At 45.0% G+C, this 23,327-nt stretch overlaps 1 protein-coding gene across 9 annotated transcripts in view; it reads right to left on the reverse strand.

The window, feature by feature from the left end:
• ZBTB1 (zinc finger and BTB domain containing 1) overlaps window positions 1-23,327 on the reverse strand; it is a 28,610-nt gene that overhangs the window by 3,812 nt on the left and 1,471 nt on the right. Inside the window, exons 1-3 of one of the 9 annotated variants that reach the window (XM_054826975.1) lie at window positions 18,907-19,761; window positions 18,599-18,829; window positions 8,739-11,236 (exon numbers count right to left, since the gene is read on the reverse strand). In XM_054826975.1, coding sequence (XP_054682950.1) covers window positions 9,081-11,216 — 2,136 coding nt within the window. In that variant the 5' untranslated portion in view covers window positions 11,217-11,236; window positions 18,599-18,829; window positions 18,907-19,761 and the 3' untranslated portion in view covers window positions 8,739-9,080. Of the gene's footprint in view, window positions 1-8,738; window positions 11,237-18,598; window positions 18,830-18,906; window positions 19,762-19,817; window positions 19,901-19,979; window positions 20,434-20,761; window positions 20,864-20,989; window positions 21,347-21,411; window positions 21,737-23,327 lie in introns of those variants that run through there. The other 8 variants (XM_054826981.1, XM_054826977.1, XM_054826982.1 and 5 more) reach the window with 8 other exon arrangements.

The raw sequence follows: 23,327 nt of genomic DNA on the forward strand, positions 1-23,327 counted from the left end.
AAATATGCGTGTTTCCAGTTAGCCACCAGATGGAGCTCATACCTCCCCGTCACACAAATCCAGGAACATCTGCAAAGTTAAAGCACTTCAGAGATGGTACAAAGGATGCAGTTTCTTCCACTTCATAAAAGTCAGAGGAAGTCTGTGATTAACTGGATGTTTACAAATAAAAGGAGGATCTGGAGATAGATCAAAGATAACTGCAGCCTGGATTTGGCATGATATCAGGTTCCTGTCCTAATAGCATCTGCATGGGTTTGACTTACATTAAGTGGCATATCTCATCATGTATTAATAATGCTTTTTTAATGCTTAGCGTATTTATTAGAAGTCTGAAGATTCAACCAGCTAAGGACCTGAAAAAACAAACCAAAAAACCAAGACCCTCCAGCTAACAAGATCTTCCAGGCTGCATTTAAAAGAGAAGCACCCGCTGAGTTCTTCCTCACCCTGCTTTCTGCAATGTAAAGGGACTCAAGAAGCAAAGAAAAATACTGTTCCAAAATCCAAAAGATGTAGTTCTTCAAGCTTAGTAAATAGGAGCAGTAGCACTTAAAGCCTGTTCTCTAATGATCTAATTAGCTCAGATGGTCCGATCATACCATATATGCTTTTTACTGAGAAGTCTATAGTTCATCCAGGATCTCAATGACTCTGGCACAGCCCCAATGACTGGGGAGAAAAGCAGTTCTGAGATAAAAGATTGTGGTGTGTGAAATACACAGAGTTAATGTATATGTGTTTTAAGGGACATCTTTGTTTTGACTCTGTGTAACAAACCAACATAGCTTGTGAGGTCTGGAAGGCCACAGACCATTCCTACTTTCATAGTAGTGCTCTGTTTGAAGCTAGTATTTCTGTTCAGGGTCTAAGCCACACTGAACTTGATCAAATAAACATTCTCCAAAGGAAACTGCCTTTGAACTATTTAACTCTTTGCACAGCAAACTAAAGCTGAAACAACTGTAACAATTACTGTAAGATTTCTTGTGTCTTAATTTACTTATTTCCCAGTTTTTAAGTTACTCTTCATCAGGACATCTGTCTTTTCTGGCAGAACTGACTGTGTTAGCACCAGCCAGTAAAATCTAAGTGAAACACAACCCTGTCTGAAAGCAGACTAGATGGGGCTAATCCTCATACTTCCAGGCTTGCAGACTGTGCCAGTGTCACGTTTTACAGCATATGTAAGTGTACACAAATTATATTTAATCTACCTGACAGCAATGCAGCTCAGAGATCCAAGCTCTCTCCTGGGCTGTGGGATGTACTAAGACAATTTCTTCATCAGTTCCAAGGGATCCTACCCTGTATTTCTTTCTTCTACACTACTACTGTATCTATCCTTTTCCTGAAGGAGGGATATTATAGATTTCATCTCTTAAAATGTTTTCACTTTGTATAAATAATTAAATAACAAATGGCTAGAAATCAGAACCTCAGTAGTTTGGTAGCTGGGACTCTCTACCAGTAGGTATCAGTAGGAACCCCATAGGCAGGGAGGAAATAGAGCATCCTGAATAAATGCTCTAATGCTGACTTGTGTAAAAGGAAGGAGGGTAACCGATACCAGAAGTCTGGTGTTTCTATTGCCAAAACCAAAAGTAATCTATGGTATTCAGCAAACTCTATTTTTAGCCAGCATATCTGCATTTCCACAAACTTTGATGGTCTTGGGCCTTTTGCCATGGAGAGAAGGACATTATATTATTTCTCCCATTCATTTTCTGGGGAGTCAGAAACAGAAGTCGCTCTGGTGACCATCCCCAATGTAGTGGGATGGTTACCTAAAAAAGGAGAGAATAGGTATTACTGTGTTGTGTAGGTTCAATTGAACATGTGAGAACTATTAAAAAAGGCAAGTTCTTAGCCCTAGTCACTACTTTAAAACAGGAAGAAAGTCCATCTTCCCATTTAAAAAAAAAACCAGAAGGCAAATAGAGAGCCAAAAGGATAAATTTTTAAAATAGCAACCTTGTCATCAGGGCAAATGGTAAAGAAGAGATGGGGAAAGACTGATTTTTACATCTTTCATGTTGGCAACGCTGCTGCTGCAGAGACCTTGGTAACTGCTGACACCGGTGGGACTTTGCGTGACGGAAGGTTGAGAAACCAAGGATTTGCAGACAGTCCTGATTTCCAGTGGATTTCCCACAATCCACACAGCTTCCAGGATTTGGAGGCCTTTAAGGAACGCTGTCTTCTCATTCCCTGTCAGGAGTCTTGAGATGTCTACAGAACCAAAAGACCTACTTATCTGAGATCACCTCTTATTTGCAACCAAAAAAAAAGTACACCTCAAAGTCTCATTGATGCAAATCACAGTTGAGTTTGAGTGAAAACAATAGCAGCATCAGGACTTTGTCAGAGAGGGAAGTTCTTGAACAGCTCTGAAAGGGCTTGGGTTTTTTTTCTCCCATCGGAAATACTAGATGCAGCATTGCTTTTTGTAGTTGTAGGAAGATTTACTATAGTTTTAGTATTCCAGAAGGCACAGGGAAGGATTAAACCTTTTGGTTTTCTTGCAAGAGAATCAAAGATACTGACCGCTTCTGAAATTCTAGGTTCTTGGGGTGGGGTGTGCCACGCTAGCTACGCAAAACAAACAGTCAAAATCTGGCCTTGGACTATCTGCTGATTTCTCATCTCCTAATTTAGTTATGTTCCCTTGAATACATTAATATGAAACTTTAAAATGTATTTTCAACTACTTTTATATAGGGAATGTGCACAAATTACTGAAAACAGTTTCTCTAAAAGCATGACGCACAAGACTGTTTTCCTACGACTTAATAAAAAAAGCAAACCTACAAGACATTTGAGGGCAAAACTGACCCAAAGAAAGATCCGATAGCTTTCTCTAGTAAAGTTGGCACTTGTCATTCACGCACATGAAAAGGAACATGGGCTGTTTCAGGGCTGAGTATTTATAGTGATGATGAACTGACTCCTGAGTCATGAGCTCTGTTGCCCTGCAACAAATTAAGATTTGTCTTTCTGCACAAAAAAAAATCACAATTAATTCCAGAATTGTAGAAGTGGCTGTAAAAGTGGCAGAAGACACTTAATTTATAAAATGTGTCCTGCTTTTTGGCATCTTCTCCCTTCAAAATCTTAGCCTACTAACACGTCTCAAGAATACACTGCACAGCAATATTTGAGGAGTTTCTTGGAAGTTGGAAGAAAACACAGAAAACTGGTTTATAGCCGAGAACTACAGAAATGTCAACTTTTTAAAACATGTTCCTAATTTCTAGCCTTCAGCAGACTTTATAAAAGTCAAATTAGTCATGCTTCATCTTGTAGGTCTTTAAGTCTGTGACAAGCATCAAACCAACTGAGAATTAGGGAAGTCAGAATATTTGATGTTTAACCCTTTCAGATTAGAAAGCACTTAAAAGTCAGAAGCAGGCACACAGGGACAGTAACAGATACTGCCAGCATCTCCTTAACCTACGCAATTTTCCTGAGCTTTCAATATTAAACCAAAAATGAGATGACCATCTCCCCTTATTGCGACACCCAGAAAAGTGCATGTCGTGAGCAGCGAGGGGCACTGGGCAGCAGGACACCGGGGGCCCAGCTGCTGAACGCGTGAGCAGCACAGCTGCATCTGGGCCCACAGCTGGAGGGCAGGAAGACCAGAGGAAGGTTGAAGCCAGTCCTGGTGGTTGGCCCGACAAGGGGCCCAGCTCAGTCCTGGCCTCAGGCCAGGCCAACCACACGAACCCCGTGGCGTGGAACGCTACATAGTCTGTTTCAAGAAAGACTAAGAAAGTTCTGGAGCATATTTGAGGGGTGAGATGAATGCAGGAAGGTTTCCAGTTCTCATAAAGAGGGCAGATAGCATTAGATGTGTCTCATTTGTATGTAAGAAGCTGGGCTGCCTTTTTTCCTTATCAGGAAATAGGAGATGAACAGAAGAGTTCAGCTTCCACGAGGATGCTTGGGGGAGACAGAGACCGAGTTAAGTTCAGACGTGCTTTGAGTTCTGGCACAGCTCGTTTAAGCAAATGAGCCCCCTCCCAGCCACTCATTTCTCCCTCCTGTGCCACCCCTTCTATTGTGCTAGCACAAGATCTGACATCGAGCCGAAGAGGGAAGCACAGCAGGGAACTGATCCAGCCAAAAAATAGCCCCACAGGGAATAAAAAAAAAAAGCCTGTTGTTTGATTCAGTTCATTGTGAAGCTCCATAAATATGTGCTTTTTGACAATGGAGAGGGTAGCACACATGGGATGTGAGAGCTGAAACTAGGTGGGGAGGAGGAAGGGGCTCAAGGTGGCACTGCCTTCAGGAGCAAACTTATGTCCTCAGCAATAGCTGAGATACTCTTAGTGTATTCAAATACAATAGTGTAGTCAAAGTATTCACTTTTATAACAGTGTATTTTTAATATATTCTCCAGGGCAGTACATTTTCTGTCTTCAGCTCTGAATAAAAAATATGCTGAATTCTATTTTCTCCATTAACTGAAAATATTAAAGAAGATAGAGAAGTCCCCTAACAAAAACATAAATTCTTAGAATTCTGTGATATTCTAATCTACTCAAATCAAGATTTCTCCACAGACCTGCTGGCTACAAATATCGTTACACAATGTCCTGATGCACAAGAAGCTGGGAGAGCACAGCTAGGACAGCTGACCCAAACTGGCCAAAGGGATGTTCCCTACCATACACCATCATGCCCTGGATATAACTGGGAAGCTAGCTGGGAGGCAGGATCACTGCTCAGAAACAGACTGGGCATCGGGTTCTTTTTTTCTGCATGTGGTAACTGCATTTGTGCATCACTTGTTTTATATTTATTATTGTTGTTACTATTATTATTATTCTCTTCCTTTATTATCGTAGTAAACTCTCTTTATCTCAACCCACGAGTTTTTTTCCATTCTCCTCCCCATCCCCTTGGCAGCTGTGTGGTGCTTAGTTACCGGCTGGGGTTAAACCACAACAACACAGATGTAAATACTCCTGAATTAAAAAGTTGCCAATAAGCATTTTCAAGTGTGTGTGTGTGTGTGTGTGTATATATATTTTCACATTTGAAATCACTCCTCTGAAACTGAAAAAGAAGCCTGACAGCTTTTATGACAATTTAAAACTCATTCCCTCTTTTTAACTTTCAGTAAATCCTGAAAGCTAAGACCTAGCCTAGCTACTTACAAATTATTTTCAGGGTTGCAGCCCACACCACCGTCAAAATGAGGAAAGCAACAGAATAGAGAGAGGTCCTCCAGAAATAAGAATAGCAAATCACTTAAAAATATAAGTCAGAGCATCCAGCAAGTCTTTTTCTTTCTGGCTATGCCTTGTGCACTGTGATACGCTTACACCTCCACTCTCAAAGATCCTTAAGTGCTTTTACACTCTAATAATCCATGCAGTACAGTAAGGAGATGCAAAGGAACTGTTATGATGACTGAGAAGTACAAATTTGTTAGAGGAAACAGAACTCCAAACGAAGTATTTTTGCTTCCCCTTCACTATCTTTCAAGTAACAGCAAGACTTCTAGGATATAACTGCAACTGTTTGGGGTTGGTTTTTTTTTCCCAGGTCTGCTTTCATTGTGTCTCCACAGTAATTTTTATCGTGGTAGGAGTGCTGAAACACCATCATTTCACTCTCCTGCAGATGTTGCCCCACTCAGGGGAGAACACCCCTGTCCTCAGGAGTGACCAGCCCCAGGCTGCCTCAGCACCCACCCCTTCTCCCCAATCACAGCAGCCAAATTCCTCCTGACACTCCAGGTATTTTTTTCAATAGTCCCATGTCACCATACACTTCCCCCATCTACTTGCAAGCCAGGCTGTCTTGTTTATGCCTTAGTACCTTTGATTTGTTCTCCTATACTCCCCTTGATCACTTTTCGGGCTACTTCAGTCATTCTGGTTTTCTCTGCCTACATACAAGCGGATCCACTCTTAAGCTCCCCTGCAGTGCAATTCATGCTCTTTCTCAGCCTTATTCTGGACTTTTGCACACATGAACTCCAAGGCACTGAGGTTTGTTTCACAAAAACAGGAAAAAACATTAATGCAAGTTCAGTTGGAAAGGTTTAACAAGCTTTCCTTTGAAAGGCTACTACAACACAGCTTATAATTGAAAAACAAAGGTATTCCGGAGTGTTTATAAAGTTACATAGTACACATAAATACCATAATTCCCAGTTCCTCCATTTAACTTCTGTAGTTGGCAGATCTACTTACACTAGGAAGTAACTTTTTTTGTGAAACATTTTTGGTTCAAGTTCAGACCAATACATTGTAAACAAGGGCTTGTGGCCCTGAGCAGGAGTCTCCATAAATCACCCTGAGCCCTCCACTGTATTCAGGAATGATCTCTTAGTTTGCAGAGGTCACCTCCTCCTTTTCAACAAGGTCTTTAATCTAGGCTTTGCTGTGCCACTGCAGGACTTCCAACACAGTGGCTGGCTGTACTTGGTACGCAATCCACGCTCCGAGTTTGTGCTGTTGTGAGCTAATCACCCAGGCCCACAGCTCTCCCAGCCAAGCCGAGTCATTCCCACTCCGGTCTCACAGGTGTCTAGAGGACATTTCATCCTCTCCTCCAGCTGCCTCCTGCGTGCCACCTCTGGGATTTGCTTCCCACTGCTTGGCTCTAACCCTGCCCTCCCAGCCTTCACCCATCCCTCCTCTCCCGCTCAGTCTTTCCATTCCCCCGGCACCACAAGACTCTTCTGCCAAGTCCCCCAGCACCTTCCAGTTCTCCCTCACTTCCCTGGGCTGCTTTTCCCAGTCCAGCCATAGCTGATACCACAAGGGATAACCTGAATGTCAGAGAACTGCCGTGAGCAGTGTATTAACCCCCCCAACTTTTCCACTATAGCACCTGACTACTTCATCCCTAAGACGATCATTATAGTTAAATATTTTGCCTTTTGAAGAGTCTTCTAATCATGTTAGCACTGATTCCAGTGCTAAAAAGCATGAAAATACCCATCCCACTTATTCTTTGAACTCTTACGCACTGAGCTTCAGTCTGGGTTGGGATGGGGAATGTGGAATAAATCCTAAGAAGGGAGAAGCTCTGAATTAACTGAAATGCTGGAGTGTATTCGTGTCTGTGGTCTTTTTTGGCCCCGATGTTACTCAGGACTTGGTTGGCTTCAGCATCATAGAAGAAAACATAGGACTGAGCAGTTACAGGAAAACGCTTGAAGGCCTGAACTGCACGCGAAGCAGTGAGTGCCTGGGGAGCCAGCTCCCGGCTCAGGACTGAGGTCTGGTGGCGGGGTCCTTCTCCATCACTGCAGAAACACACATGTCTACCAACCAAGAGAAATTCTAATGCACATTTTAAACTGAATAAACACAAGGCAACTCATACTAATTTAAATAGTTATAGTGGAGATTCTGAACTGTATTAATTTCTCAAAATAGTCTTAACGTTAAAGCCCAATAACCCTCATAATCCCCAAGAAACAACAAGGGATCAAAACTCAACTCCAACAGCCACAGGCGTGTGAAAGTCCTGGACTAGACCTTCAGCTCCTGGCTCCTATTTTCAACCCACCACTGGCGCGCGAGGTGACAGAATAGAGTAGTTCAGCTGGAAGGGACCTACAACAATCACCTAGTCCCACTGCCTTAACGGCTAATCTAAATTGCTTTCCTCCTTCCAGGGCTCAGTGGGAAATAGCATTACTATCCTCTTTGATAAAGTGAGATCTGCTGGGAGAAAGTACTGCTAGGTTTTATTTTTTAATAGTTTTCTCCACCATTACATATTAGGATCCTTCCCCCTCCCCTCATTAAAAATCACACACTTAAACATTTAGACAGCTGGTGCCTAGGAGTCAAAGCCAGTCGTTCTCTCAAAGGCCAAACTGCCTCACTGAATTGATGTCAGCTGGTACTTAGTAGGATTTTAAAATTCAATTAAATTAAGAGACAAGCTACACAGATTAGGGCTATACTAGAATCAGAAAGGAATCTTAAAAGGCATAAAATATCTTTACATTTATTAAGCAAACTATGCAGTCTTTTCTTGTTATATTCTTGTTGAAAAACAGAACATTCAGAAAGTATCATGAAAACAAGAAACAAAAACCCTAAGGTTCCCATGAGCCACGCTCCCCCTTCCCCTCCCCGCCCAAGCAATGGGACTATCTTCACACCCATCCCACTTTCAACTTTCCAACACAAGCTGCAAGGCACCATTTACAGCTAGGCTGAGAAATGCAGTCTTCCACGCACATCGCCATTCTGCATTCCTAGCAATTCACCACAGCCACTCTTCCCCCATACGTTAGGGTAAGCAGGTTATATACACCCACGCAGGTACAGCCAGAAAACGAAAGGCCAATGTCAGTTGTACAGTTCTGCTAGGACTTCTGGAAAATGACCACTCTGCTGGGAACTCCTTGGTTATCCCGACAGTCATTAACTCCCTTTCCCTTTGCGCACACCAGTCCAAGTCTGCAAGGTTTAACTGAGCCTACGTGCTCTCACCCCTGGGATGCACGTTCCAACAAAGCCAAGAAGCAGAGGACCAGGACAGCCACAGCTCTGCCCTTACAGCAGAGTCAGAGAACAAAGGATTATTTCTTGGCATTTGTTTTGGTTTTTTGTTTGGGTTTTTTTTTTTTCATTTTGAAAATTAATTTGGGGATTATGAACAATTATGCTCTTGCACGTTAATCGCTGTGATCTAAAATTTTCACATGAAGAAACAACACATGGAAATATTAAAGCACTCATCTTACGGACATGGATCCGAGAACTGTTTAATAGCAGTCAGTGAAGGGGTAACATTGTGCTTTTAATCTACAGTTTAAAAATAATGATTTGTATATCTACTTAGTAAAACAATAAAATTAAGAACAGAAACTGATATTAGGAAACAGTGAAAATGTAATAATTAAACACATGATGCTTTTCAGAGCTATATACTTAATGAGCCTAAATAGACACCTATGGTTAGGAGGGTCTTAAAAAAAATAATAAAAAAGAGACTTATTTGTAATTTTTTTTTTTAATTTTTGTCTACTATACTGTATGCCTTGCTTTGGTGTTCTCTGCTGCCAACTTAATGCTTTAACAGTATGTTTACGCTTATGTTCTTTTCAAATGCTTGGCATTATAGTGAGATCTCATATCTTTCCTCAAATTAAATTTTGCTCCACATACTCCACATGTATACAGATGAACATCCATGTGCTGCTCCAGTTGCTCATTATTTGGGAATATCTGAAAGCAGACCTGGCATATAGTCTCTCCAGCTGATAAGTGAGATATCATATGCCGTACATGGTCATGTTTTCGGAAGTTTCCTTGATCACAAATGGAACAGACATACCTGGCCATGCCTTTGTGCATATCATTGTGGAGCCGCAACTGGCGCTCTCTTAAGAACTGCTTCCCACATGTCTGACAAACAAACTGTTTTTCCTTGGTATGAACGGTATAGTGTTCCCGCAAGTGGCAACGCTGATAAAATCCTTTCCCACAAAGATCGCAGAAATGCTTACGTCTGTGATCCCTCTCGTTCTCTTCCATCATGGAGTTCTTGAACAGATCTTGCTCCAGGCAGTTTGACATATGTTCAACCACTAGGTTTTCAGTTTCAAAACGCTGACCGCAATTAGGGCATCGGAAAGGACAGGCAGAATGCTTGTATAACTGTTTTTTTTGAAGGCTGTTCATTTGGAAATGACTGTCCCTGAAGTCCTCTAGCATCTCTGCAAACATCATGTCCCTTATTTCTGACTGCTCCTCAGGGTTTTCTTCCAAGTCCATTTTCTCCTCAGAATTTCTGATACCGTTCATGGTCAGATCCTGGGGTTCTCCACAGGTTTGTGCATGGTCCTGTAACTGCTTGCCTTTGACCAGTATTTGACCACACTTGCCACAAGCACATATATTTTCTATGTGTTTGGATAAATAATGAGAGGACAAATCTTCCTCGGTGATTGTTAACCCACAAAGTTCACAGGGAGCGTTCTCCACATCTTCCTGCACTGAAGGAGCCTTCCTGTTAAGGTGCCGTGGACTTTTCAAACACTTTCTTTCATCCTCATCCATGGATAAACGGGGTTTTAAAGTCTTCCGAGCGTTTCTCTTCTCTCTGATCTCTTCCTCAACATAGTACCTGTAAAGCGGCTCTTCCTGTTCATCGTCCAGGTCGTCATTGTCGGAAGACTCATTGCAGTCTTTATCTGTCACCTTAATAATATTAAAATCCTTCAGCTCATCTGTGGGATTGTCCTCTGGTTCCATCTTGATGATAATCCTCTTCCTCTCAGAGGCTCTGCTCCCTTCTTCACCTGACGTCTCAGAGGCAACTGTGCTGCTTTTTCTGCTTGTGATGTTTGACACGGGAGACGAAGAATCATCCGCAGCTTGGCTTGAGTCCCCCTTGTATTTTTCTGTTTGCGTGGAGATGATTTTAGAAGTAGAGTCCTTTTCGTTAAAGTCTATTTTTTCAGCACTGTAGTACCTGGCACTTTGGTAAGAATGCCTGTTAGTGCACGTTAACACGTGCTCATCCAGTAGCTTTTCACAGCTAAAACTAAACCCACAGCTGTCACAGGTGAAGCTTCTTCCAAAACGGCGTGAGTGGGACACACGCTCTTTTGTGTGAGAGAATTTTGATGTGGTGCTTTTTTTGCAGACATCAAACAATTGTTCGGGGAAGCTGCTTAGCTGCAAACCTTCTTCATCAGGCTCTTTGTTATGGGATGTATTTACTGTTGAACTTGGCGGCTCCATGCCCCACCTGTTTGCTTCGCTGCCATTTCTAGCAAGCGTGTCTTCGTACATTCTCACACCAAATATCATTTTGCTATTCTGGGTGCTAGAAGCAGAAGATGAACATTTTAAACTAGATGAGTCTGTATCCTGTATATCTTCTAGACATTCAGGTACATTATATAGCTGTAAATAGTTCATGGCCACTTTAAATTGCTCAAAATTGGCAGGGGCTGTCAAAATTTTTCCTAAATACATGAACTGTAAAATAAGATCAAAGCATTCAGCGCTAATCTTCATGTTGCTTAGATTCAGCTGGGCTGTAGTGTGTTGATGGTTCATAAAAAACATCCTAAAATAGGAGCTGCACGCAGCAAGAACTGCTTTGTGTGCTTGAAAATAAATATCATCGATAGCAATACAGCAGTCGCACAGAAAGCCCCACTCTCTTTGGTTGTTTAGCTGCTGAAGGACATAGTTGCTGTGGCTGGTTCTTGCCATCTTGTACTTCAATTACAGGCCTGCATAAAGAAGAAGACATCTGTTAAATCATGAGCACAAAAAGCAAAACGTATTTAAACATAGGGAGGAACTGCCATCTTTTTCTTCTCTAGATCTTCCTATTCTCACACTGTTTGTGGTACAGCTTCCCGTCTGGAGATCTTTGCTGGTAACTACAATGAATATTGATGCCAATGAAAACATCCATACTTCCATGTTCTCACCACTAGACTTACAAGACTAGTAAACTAATAAACATAACCACCACACGTCAATCAGAGCAATGCTGCTAGAATATAAATTAGCAAATATATCTCAAAGTCCTACAGCCAAGATTTTCAGATAGGAATTCTAAATGCAGAACTTCAAAAACTTCACAGGGTAGACTTCTGTAAGATGGCCCCAGGACAACACCTATACCAGGTAAGCCGACTGTAAGAAACCACTCTTCAGTCTCAACTTGCCTTTTTCCCCTGTCAGTCCAACAGACAGATGATGCAACGCATACTGGCACCCAGGCCAGGCTCAAACTGGTCTTCCCCTCTCCATTAAAGGAAAATAAGAAGATACATCAGTGAAGCATCCACACAAGCTACATCCACACACTTCTTGCTCTTCAGGACAGCTCAGGGACAGCCTCAACCTTATCTGCAAGGCATCTTGCAAACCAGGAACTGCAAACTCAAGCACGTTCTCAGAAGCACGGGGCAGTCCGGTGCGATGGCACGTCCCACGTACAAGCCCGCTGCAGCTGGTGACCAGGCTAGCTGCGCGACAGCCGTGCGGACTGCAGAGAGGCAGGAAGTGGTGCACACCGTGCCTCCAACTGCTCTCAAAACCACTCGTTCAGAGCACTGTAATATAACCAAAACATGTAGGTGGGAGACCAGACAAAGAAAAACTCAGCAATGGGAGAACTGCGAAAGCCAGCAAGCCAGAGGTGGAGACACAGTGAAATGAAACCTCGACAACGACTAGAGGGAAAGGGCTGTGAGGGCTGAAAGTTGCTGTAGGTGAAAGGACTAATTTGTCCTCAAGAGAAGAGAGGCAGAAAACATAGGGGTTTATGTTAACAAAAACATCCAGAAAAATGTATTGTACACAGGAGGCGTGCATTTGATTTACAGAAGATAACCAACCAGATCCAACAGCTAGTCACTACTCATTTTGGAAAACCTTTACTGATATACATAATCTGTACTAACTGCACAGGGAGGAGGGTGAGAAACCAAAAGAAAGTATAAAAACCATCCTCATTGAAATGAAAAACCTAAAGCAATAACAAGCAGTCTTAACATTTTGAAAAGTTATAGTTATTTGCATTGTTTGCAATAAGAGATTTGTACAAATAAAGTACATGCTAGCGAACAACATATTAAATGGCATTCTTTCAACTGTCCAAAATTTAAACAAAACACACACAAATATGCTCCCTATTTCTTCTTATTCTCCTCACAGCTTACATCTCCTAGAGGCTGGGAAATGGATGGAGAAATTAAATTCCAGAATTAGTGTTGAGTTCGCAAGTTGTAGGCGTTGCCCAGCTTGTTAAGTAGCAAACCTAACGTTAAGTCACCATTCTTCTTCGTTCCACGAAAGACTGCCATGGAAGAAATGTGTTCAAGCTCTTGAGACAAGAACATGCTCACCGTGCCCAGCGATATTCCCTATAGCAGTACTTATGGATTACCAACAGCACGAGACCTTGTCTGGAAACGGGAACCTTGAGATTTGGGTTGAACTACACTGATGATGATCTGAACAGCAACTACTCCTCCCCTCTCAACCCAATCCTCCCAACCCAAAACTCAAGGTGAGCACCCTGCCATAACAACTCTCTGACCAGTTTGGCCCAGTGATGTCCACTGCAGAAATACAACTCGTTGCATGAAATTAATTTAATGGCTTTCTTACTAGCTCACAAAAGGGTAGCTTTGAGAGTAGGAGAATCTCTGAAACAACTTCATGTCTTTTCTACAGAAGACTGATTATTGTCTAAGTCACTGGGTGAGTTCAGATGTTTCTGTGAAAACTAGCAAAGCTCTCAACATCAACTAATAAAAGGCCACTTCATATTCTTCCAAGTGCTAACGTGTTTTGGATTTGAGGTAATTCATTAGATACTTAAATATAATTCAGTGTACTGTATCAAGTATTAAGAACAGCAGCTGCATAAAGACAAAGAATTGACTTCAACTTCCACATTATAAGAACAAAAACCAACAAGAAAGCAAGAAGATGCAGGCTAAGGCACCACCAGCCTCTTGGTGTGACCTGCCATCAAGACAAGAAAAGGCTGAGGACAGCTGGTTTTAAATTCATCCTCATGAAGTGGCAAGTTTCATTTTTTTCATTTAAATGTTTGGGGGGGTTTGTTGTTTGTTTGGGGTTTTTTTGTTTTTGTTTTACACTAAGGTTACTCCATCATTATCATCTAACAGCAGAAGAGCCGTACAAGCAGCAAGCCTGTACCAAAAAAGGTCACAAACTATCTGCACACACCTGCAGACCAGGGCATTTCCACACAGTGGGAACGACCTGGCAGCCACTGGAATGACAGCACACAAACTCATCGTTTCTAAGTTTCCTTCTTCTTCAAAAAGGTGAAATATATTTCCCCTTCTGACACGGGAACTCTTGCAGAGCTTTCAGCACTGTCCTGACACACAGCAATGACCCGCTGGCAATGCCTACCTCCCACCTCCACTCCAGAAAAAAACAGCCCGAGCATGAGGTCACTTAAGCAGGATGGCAAGGTGCTCAGATACGTACCCGGCCTCTACTGTGGTAGTACTACACGTAGGTATTAAAATAGAGAGTGTTTGAAGTTATTTATGTTAATGAAAGTACTGGCATCCTCCCTCTGGATGCTGTATTAACCTGCTGTATGTAACTATGTATTTACAGCTGCCAACACTTCCCACTATGAGAGCCTGTGTTGGGCTATTTAAAACCTTGACACATTTCAACCAGCAAAGGCAAAACTTTCCTTCTGAATTGTCTGCTTTGGACTGATAATTTTTTTTCTCCTGCCACAGAAAATTTCAGCCAAAATCGTTCCAAAAATGAGGCTAAGCAAAAAACTTTCATATATGTAGATTATTACTTTTTCTTTTAAAACTAAAAAAAGTTTCTCTTCCAAAATCTTTGGAGAGACTTTATACAGGAGAAAGTCTTGGATATGTTGTCACAATATAAAAGTCTGCCTGAATTTGGCCAAGCTATAAGCTTGAGGGGGAGAAGAAGATAAAAATTATCAGTTTGTTCACACTTAAGACTTCTGTTAGTTACTAAAATCTCAGATTACAGCCCCGCTGAGAACATTTCATTCTCCTTTGGCCAGCCTGTGCCATCACACGCAAGGTGAAACCCCCATTTCATGCAGAGCTCTGCCATGGTTTTAAGCTACAAGAGGGCAGATTTAGACTAGATATAAGGAAGAAATTTTTTACGATGAGGGTGGTGAAACACTGGAACAGGTTGCTCAGAGAGGGAGGTAGATGCCCCATCCCTGGAAACATTCAAGGTCAGGTTGGATGGGGCTCTGAGCAAGCCGGTCTAGTTGAAGATCTCCCTGCCCATGGCAAGGGGCTTGGAACTAGAAAAAGGTCTCTTCCAACCCAAACCTATGAGTTTTGATTCCATGAGCCATCTCCACAAAGTCATGACCTGACAGCAGGGCTCACCAGAGACTGCCCCGCACTGTGACTCACTGCTGGGTTTTAGCATCCCTCCTGGCTGCCAGATGGAGAAGATGCCCAGTTCTGGCTTACAAGAGCCAGACCCAGGAGGGGACTTAGTGAAAACGCAAGGAGATTGGGAACTGTAAGAAGGATGTGAGGGAAAACCTCTGGAAATCTAGACGCAGGGAGAGGCAGGCTGGGAGCGGAGTGCTGAGCCGAGAAAAGGGGACTGGGATTAGGAAGCAGCTGTGGGAATTAAAAACGGGTGCCATGAGGGTCTAAATGGTGGAGGAAAGGCAAGAGGGTGGGAAGAGCCAAGTTGCAGGGGCTAGTGCAGAACAGGTAAAAAAAATAGACATGCTTTTGCTGGGGCATGGGTAGAAAATAATTATAGCATTCACCCCTTCAGAGCTGGAATTGAACCTCAAATTCCTAATTCAGCCATCCCTTTGCCATGAGCAAATATCACGGGCTTACTGACAAACTCCTTCCCATCAAAAGCAAGCTCTCGGACAATGATCATTTACCATTATTTTGTTACTTTAATTGCAAAATGGCAGAGATCTGCGTTTATCACCCATGTGGGTGGTTCAATGCTGCCAACTGTTTTGGAAGTTTGCTTTGGAAAAAAAGCAGGCATTAGAATAAAACCAGGTCCTTTTTACAGAAAACCCAAGGTTTCAAAGTTTAGTGCATACATAAGAAATGCCATAATTAATGCAGGATTAATTCAGCTGCCATTTACGTATATATTGTAGTAGTGTCTTCCAGTCCTCCTCTTACCAACAGCTCCCTCCCTTACTCAGCGCATCCTCTGGATCTGTCCAGGGATGGATCTGAGCAACAACAACACAAGGTCCCTGCTCATTCAGCACAGCATTGGGAGGACGTGAAGTGAATAAGACCTGGGGACAAAACAGAGAATCTCACAGCAACGAACACTGCCTTGGAGAACACCATCCCATCACCATCAGTGCCAGGACAGGTCATTTCAACCTGGTTTTTTTTTTTTTTTGTAAGTCTGGCTTGCATTTTTTGATGTCCAATTTCTTCACAAAGGGAAACACCATTGGCAGCACTGAGGTCAATGGGAGCTATTCCCTGTATGTATTAGTCAGCGAGTATCTCGGAAAATCAAAGCTCTACGCAGACAAGCTTGTCAATCCAAAATTTTTAAGTATTTCTGATCCTCCCTGACTCTTTGCTATTTCATAAAGGGAAGAAGTGCCAGCCACTTGCCCAACGGACTAGCACACTGCCCTTGTGAAGCACCCAAGTATTGTATTCACAAACATCACAGGGAAGTCCACGAGGAACGCAAGTACCTACATCTTCAGCAATAACTGATTTGTGCAGTAAACACAGCAACAGGCCACGCTGTAAGCAATACTGAACAATGCAGAGGTGTTCTGAAAAAATATGCTAGAAAAGCATCTGATAAGAAAATGAAAAGATACTTGAGTCAGGTAATTCCACTCCAATTTGCAAACTCAAAGTCTCCACATGCATTTTATTTTCCTAGTAAATGTTTTTACACTGCCACGCTTTGATTCAAGCTGCTTGTCTGCCACCAGATTTCTTCTTTTCCTTTGACTCACCACTCAGATACTATTACTATTCTGATGTTGCTAAGAACAAGGTAAGTCACACAACTAAACTAACCAAATACATTGTTTATAAGTCTGCTCACAAGAGAGAAGAGGTATTTCCTATAGCTCCATGCTTTTTGTCATTTCCTCACATTTAGAATTTTCTGAGATGTTTTAAAACTAAAGTACAAAAAGTTCTCAAGCAAAGAACTGGTGAAATTCTTTTGCTAACTTCTCTGTCTTTAAAAAAGACGTACCACAAGGTTCAGAATTTAGGAGCCTTCTGGCTCCTAAAATTAGTAGGTGGTTTTCAAAGCCCAGCATTTCCACTGCTGAGCAGGCAAAAACAGAGCAGCTTACTGGCTGCTTTTCTTTGGAAACCAAGAGCAGGCTGGACAAAAGTATAATAAATGAGTGGAGAATTTGGTGCTAATAGAAAACGAGACTGGAAAACCTCAAGAAAACAACGCCCAGTTATCCAAAGAAACAAGCGCGTGGGCAGCAGAAAGCAAATTCCCCATCGCAGTCTGACACCATATCCCACCCTGGTGCTGGTTCCCAAGAACTCTCCTCCCTAAAAAGTTATTTTGCCTCCGTGGGTCAGATCCACCAAAGAATCTGGATTCCTAAATGACAGCATCTAGATGGTCAGGACAAAATCCCACACGACTCATCTAAATTCTCCGCCTGAGAAGCTTAGCCATTTGGCTAGCGCACTGACCACGGACCTGTCGACAGGCTACAACTTTTATCTAGACATACTCAAGAGGAAGCCACCAAGATCGCTCTGGTACTGCAGAGTCCAAAAAGGTGCCTCAGTTTACACAAACATTGCAAAAATGGCAAAGAACCTGACCACCATCAAGCGGCCAGCTGACCACCGTCCACCTCAACAGCAGGTATGGCTAAGAAACAGTTTGCATTGCAAGCGTAGCCTTGATCATAAATTAAAACAATTATGGGAATTCCATGTACTGCCAGGGAAAATCTAATTAAGCCCCATTATTTGGGCTACAACAGACTGAAGGTTTAATTTATCCACCTCCCATAGCCCTTCCAATCAGCTGCCTTCAGGTGTGCTAGTTGTGAAGCCGTTTCAAGTAACGTAGATACTCATCTGCAAACGCATCCTGATGGCTGAATCAACTCATTTTACAAGACTCACGGCCAATGTATAGAAACAAGTTTCAGCTGACACTTGGGCTAGATCTGAACCAGGGAAAGGTAAGATGCTCCAAAGCCCCCAACCACAAGCTGCCGGAGCCATTTGATCCCTCCTCAGCAGGCAGTTCTACGCTGATTCCTCATCAGGAGGAACAACCATCAAAATTTAGCAAGTTATGATTCTCAGCTGCTAACCAAGAATTAGTTATGATGTATTACGTGTTCTTAGGTAAGAACACTCCTCCAAATGACAAGGAATAAGGTGTCAGAAAAGCATGAGCGAATAAATTAAGAAAACGGAGTTTACACTAAAGCCCCATCTAAACTTCAAACAACTTTAGATCAGATCTATGGAGTAGAAGTACTAGAGAGAGCTTATGCAGTCCTTTAAAGTAACTTGCTAGCCACAAAGCATTACTCTAGAAAGTCACAGTTATCTTCTGACACCTTTATAGTTGTAAAAAGTTGTCAGGCAACATGGTAATGATACGTTTAAAAGAAACAATTAGTGGGGAAAAAAATTATGACGCCCCATTTATGCCTTCTAGCAGAAAGATGAGCCTTTTTATCTAGGCTCTCCGAGCTACCTTAACTTTCAACTTCAAAAGGCATCTTGGTGGTTTAGCCGTCTCTCAAGACCCTCAAATGAAGATTGATGTGCCTTCCAGAAAAGCATCCTTGGCTAAATACAAGTTGTACTTTGACGTAACAACTCATTGGATGCACATGGACAAATCACAGTTAACTGGTGACACACAGATCAGACTACAGATTTTGTTGACTCTTTCTGGTCTTAAATGCTTCATGTTTTACTTGCAGCACATAAAAAATAAAGCTGCTAAGGTCTCCAGCCAATGACACAGGTTTAATATGGGGGAAAAAAGGCATCAGCTAGCTAATTCTAGAAAGTTTTGCGATGGCACAACATGCACAAAGAAAAAATTACCAGACAAATTTGAGGATATAAATGGTCTTCATGCAAATTGTCAGCTGCTGTGCCCACACGCTGTGTCTGCAGCGGAACTCTTTGGGTGACGGTGTTTACCAAGCAGAGGCAGGGCAGGATAACCCAACCGCTGGGGAACCACTGGTCAAACTGAAAAATGCACGCGGGGCTTCTCACGCTACATGCGTGTGAGGTCCGGAAGGGCTCTAGTGAGAGGTCCAGCTGTAACAACTAAGAGAAAGGACACCGGGATTTTTATCAGGAAACTTTCATTATCTCAGTTCTGAGCAGCTATTTTGTTTCCATACAGCAGATAAGTAACTCCTGAGGCTTTGTCCATCCCCGACTTCCAGGGCTCTCCACTGTCAGCAACAATGGAAATCTGTGAAAGAAGATTAACCTCACAATTAACCTCACACCTTCAAGTAAGAAAGCATCTAAAAACCCAAGTCACTGGTTGATACGAGCACTCTCAACATAATTGCTGCAAATTCCTGCACCAGTGACAACGTGACATGAAGAAAACTTGTGCAAGCAGAGCTGAAGTCTGTGATCTTATTCCACACAAAACTTTCCGGCTACCAGGAAGAAGGGGCTTTTATTACTTCTCCGAGCTTCCCACGCAGCACCAACCCATGTCTTCATTACCTACATCCTCCTGCAGCCACCCCTCATCCATTCAAACCCCCCTCCCCGGTGCCTACTGGCTCCCTGCTACCTCAAACAGCAACGGAGTACAACTAATACAACTCGTTACTCCTCAGGTTTTCTGGCCAGTCATCCAAAAATCTCTTCACAATCTTGTCAACTCGTTATGCTGCTGCCTAGGAAAATCTCTGCCAGCACTGCAACCATTCGCGTTTGGCCGGTTTTCCTCACGGCCATATGGTCTCAACGCCTCTCCCCCGCTCGCCATGAAAGCTTAAGTTGTAATTTGGTAAAAATGAGAAGCCCGCATCCCCCCTGTTCACGGCTGCTGTGTGGGTTTTTCCAAGAGCTGTAATGAGGAATGTTAAACAAACACCTTTAATTAAAGGAATGTTTGTTTAATGTAATTAAATGCCTAAGGAACACCACAGCACTGCAGCCCCGGATAGTTTTGCAGTATGTGCTGTAACTTGCGATACTCTAGTGCACGGGAAATAATGCAAGCAAATGACATAATCTGGCAGTAAATACCCAAATATTAAACAGCATCCAACCCATGCTATCCATTTACCAATGCCTACGTGTCAAGGGGAACCGGCACTCATCTATCAGCCGACAAACAGGCCAAACTTGAGAATCCGAGTTACAAAAATCCTGAAAAACAGAAAGGAATAAAACCCCAGCCCCAAACCCACAGCGTTTTCAGTCCCTTTTCCTCTGCTCTTTCTACTACCTTTCTATCCGAGAAGAAAAGAGGAGTCCTTTGAAGAACGAGACTTTCGACACAGCTCCCAGAGCAACACAGGGCTTGTTTTTATGTGACAAAACTATTCCCCTTCCTTTCCAGCCGCCTCCAAGGCAATCCTGTGCACTGCCAGCCCCGAGTGAAACCCAAGTCTCCTGCCTGGCAGGGTGGAGCATTCCCTCCAGGCTGCAGCTCCGCTCAGTTTTTCGCTAAACTGCTGCAACTCACTCGAAGTTTTGAGGTTTTTTTGTAAAGAAAAAAAAAGAAAAAAGAAAAAAAAAAGGAGAACGCGGCGCTCGGATCCGCTGGCCTGCTGGCGGGGAGGGGGACGAGGCTAGGCGGCGAGAACAGCACTCGAGATGTTTAACGTGACTTCAAGCCCCAGAGTAAATAGGGCAGCGCGGTGCCCTTCCTCGCCTCACGCTTCTGCACCTCCCTAGGCCGCTTCTCGTTTTTCAGCGCCGGCGCCCCGCCGAGCGGCGCAGCATCCCCCCGCCCGCCCCCCGCCCGCTTCCGCAGGGCCCCGCCACCAGCCCGCGCCCCGCCGCCGGGCGCAGCGCCCGCCTCCCCTGCCCGCCCCGCAGGTGGAGCGCGCCCGCTGCGGCCCCCGCGCAGCGCCCCGGGAGAACCGCCACGGACCCGCCGCCGCCGCGGCGCCAACGCTCGGCCCCCGCGTAGCCCGGGCGGCGCCGTGCCGTGCCAGGCCGCCGGGCGCAAGGTCACCGCGGCGGCCGCTCGCCAGGGACCGGCCGCGGCTGGAAAGCCCCTACCTGGCAGCGCCGCTTCACACACACACACCCCCCCCCGCCACTATGGCGGGCCATGCCGCGCCGCGCCGGGCCGGGCCATGCCGCGGCCGGCGCCGCTCGGCACTTCCCACCTCCCGCCGCCGGCGGAGCTGCGGCCGCCCCGCCGCGCACCGCCTCCCGCCTCCCCCCTCCCCAGCGCCCGGCGGCGGCCCCCGGGGACAGCGCGGAGGGGCGCACGGCCCCGCTTACCCGCGGCTCGGGTAGAGGCGGCGGCCGCCGAGGGAGAGCTGCCCGCGCCGCTCCCGCCGCCGCTCCTGCTGCTGCTGCCGCCGCGGCTGCAACAAAGGACTTCCGCCCCGCCGCGCCTGCTGCTGCCGCAGCGCCGGCTCCGCCGCGACCGCACGGAGCCGGACCCCTCCCCTCGGCGGCCGGCGGCTCCCGGCCCCGCCGCTGCCAGCGCTGCTGCGCCGCCGCCAATGCCGGGGCCCGGCGGGCGGCTCCCTGCCGCGCTCCCCTCTCCTCCCATGCCGCCGAGGAGGCGGCGGGGCCGCCGCGGCGCGACCCGGGCTGCCGCTGCCGGCGCCCCCTCCCCATGTGCCGCAAGCCCGGCCCCTCCGCTGCCCACCCACAGCCCCCCCCGCGGCGAAGCCCCCCGGCACGCAGAGGGGAACCTGGAGCGGGGCATCCTCCGCCGGTGGGCGCCCACCCGGGACCCTCGCTGCCAGGCTGTCCCGTCCCGCTCCTCTCCCGGCCCCCGCGCAGACCGAGCCGGAGAGGCGGGTGGAAATCCGCCCCTTCCCCACGCAGCAGGTCTCGCCCCACGGAACGGGGCGTCTTCGTCTTTTCCGTCAAACCAGCCGAGGCTGGTGGTAACGGGAGAGTCTCGGTTACCCATGTGGATGTCCAGCGTTTGAGTTTTGTACCCGCAGCCTTACGGCCTCCTGCGTGTGACAGTTTAACGGCAAGTCGCAAGAAAAACAACTGCGAGTTGCATGAGAAAGTATTTCCTTTTTACTGCAATTTCACACGTGAACATCACCGCCTTCCCTCCTGGAGTTTTACAATGATGCAGGGAGCACAGGGGCTGCATGTATCACAGATCCTGAGAACAGCACTTTTTTTCTTTTTTTTTTTTCCCCCATCTTTCTAGGAGCTTTCCCAGGCCCTCTTCCCATCGCTCTCTGGACCTCTCCTGTCTAACAACATCCAGCTCCTCTTGAACTGGCCCCTGTGAGCAAATGGGATTTCCTGAAGCTGCGGGCAGCCCCTCTGCTCCTTGCCACGGGGCTGCGAGAAAACATCTGCCAGGCCAGGCGTTCCTCCCAGTCTCACCACTTGACTTTTGCACCCCCAACGTGACGTTTGTCATTCAGCGCAAGTATCAGAAGTGTTTAATCTGCACAGCTCCTTCATTTGGACAGTTTCTAGATACCATCGTTTTTATGTTTGCCGCAACTATCCAAGATCCCTCTTAGCTCCAGACAAGCCAAAGGGGAAAATGTAATTGTAGCAAAGTTAAAATATTTGATTACAAATTTGAAAATGAAAACAGTGACAAAAAAAGAACCAAAATAAAATGCCACGATGTTAAAATGTACCAGCATCAATCCCTGCTTCAGTGACCCCCAAGGTTTTCCTAGGCCTCCCGCCACTGTTAAAGTGAACGGGACAAACCCAATTAATAGAATCCTAATTTCCAAATGGGACATCACCCCTTCCTCCTGGGTCTGAGGGGGGATTTTCTAATCGCTATGGAATAAAAGTGGAGTTTTAAAAATGGGTCTCCAAAAAATCCCCTTGTTCCCCCCCTCACTGCGCTGCAGCCTGGGCTCAGGGGAAAAAAAAAACTCCGCGGCTGTAAGGCACCAGCCCCCGTGAAAGGTGGAGGGACCCCCGCAGTACAACTTCTTCTTTGTAGGTCTTCCTGTTTAATAGGAAATTAAATAAATGGCCTCCATAGGCTGACATGGTCATGGTTTTCAAATTGCACTGAAAAGTGGGGGTTTTTTTCCTCATAGTTTAAGGGTCTTTTTCTCTCCAGCTCCTTACACAGCTCAGGGCAGCATAAGCAACGAGCGCCCACGTGCAGCCTCTTGCTCCATCCCAGCCCTCCCACGTGTGTCACGCAGGGAGCTTCTGCCACCTCCGGTAAGATGGGGCACAGGGCAGTCCCCTCTTTTCACACTGTCCCCACATTCTCGCCACCCTCGCCTTTCTAATTATTTTTTTTTATTATTATTATTTTCGGCCACAGAGGAGGAGCAAGCAGAAGCACTCATCAAGATAGCTGTGATTATGTCCTGGTCTCTTATTTGACCCATCAGCGTAGGCTGTATCAGTTTCTATCTGCTGAAGCATATGATATCATCACCTGTGTTTTACAGTGAAAAACCAAATGTCATTTCTCATCGTCCCTTCCATCATTCTGGCTCCAGTTACTCTGAAGCTCTTCAAAGTCCTCTTTGGACCAGAGTCAACCTAAATAACATGTAAATAATTAATCATTTAAATAAATAACATGCCATCTGCAAATAGCAACTCACTCTGTACACGGGTTAATAAATATGTTAAATAACCCAGAACAGAA

This window comes from Grus americana, chromosome 5 (genome assembly GCF_028858705.1).
Source record: "Grus americana isolate bGruAme1 chromosome 5, bGruAme1.mat, whole genome shotgun sequence".
Taxonomy (NCBI): Eukaryota; Metazoa; Chordata; class Aves; order Gruiformes; family Gruidae; genus Grus; species Grus americana.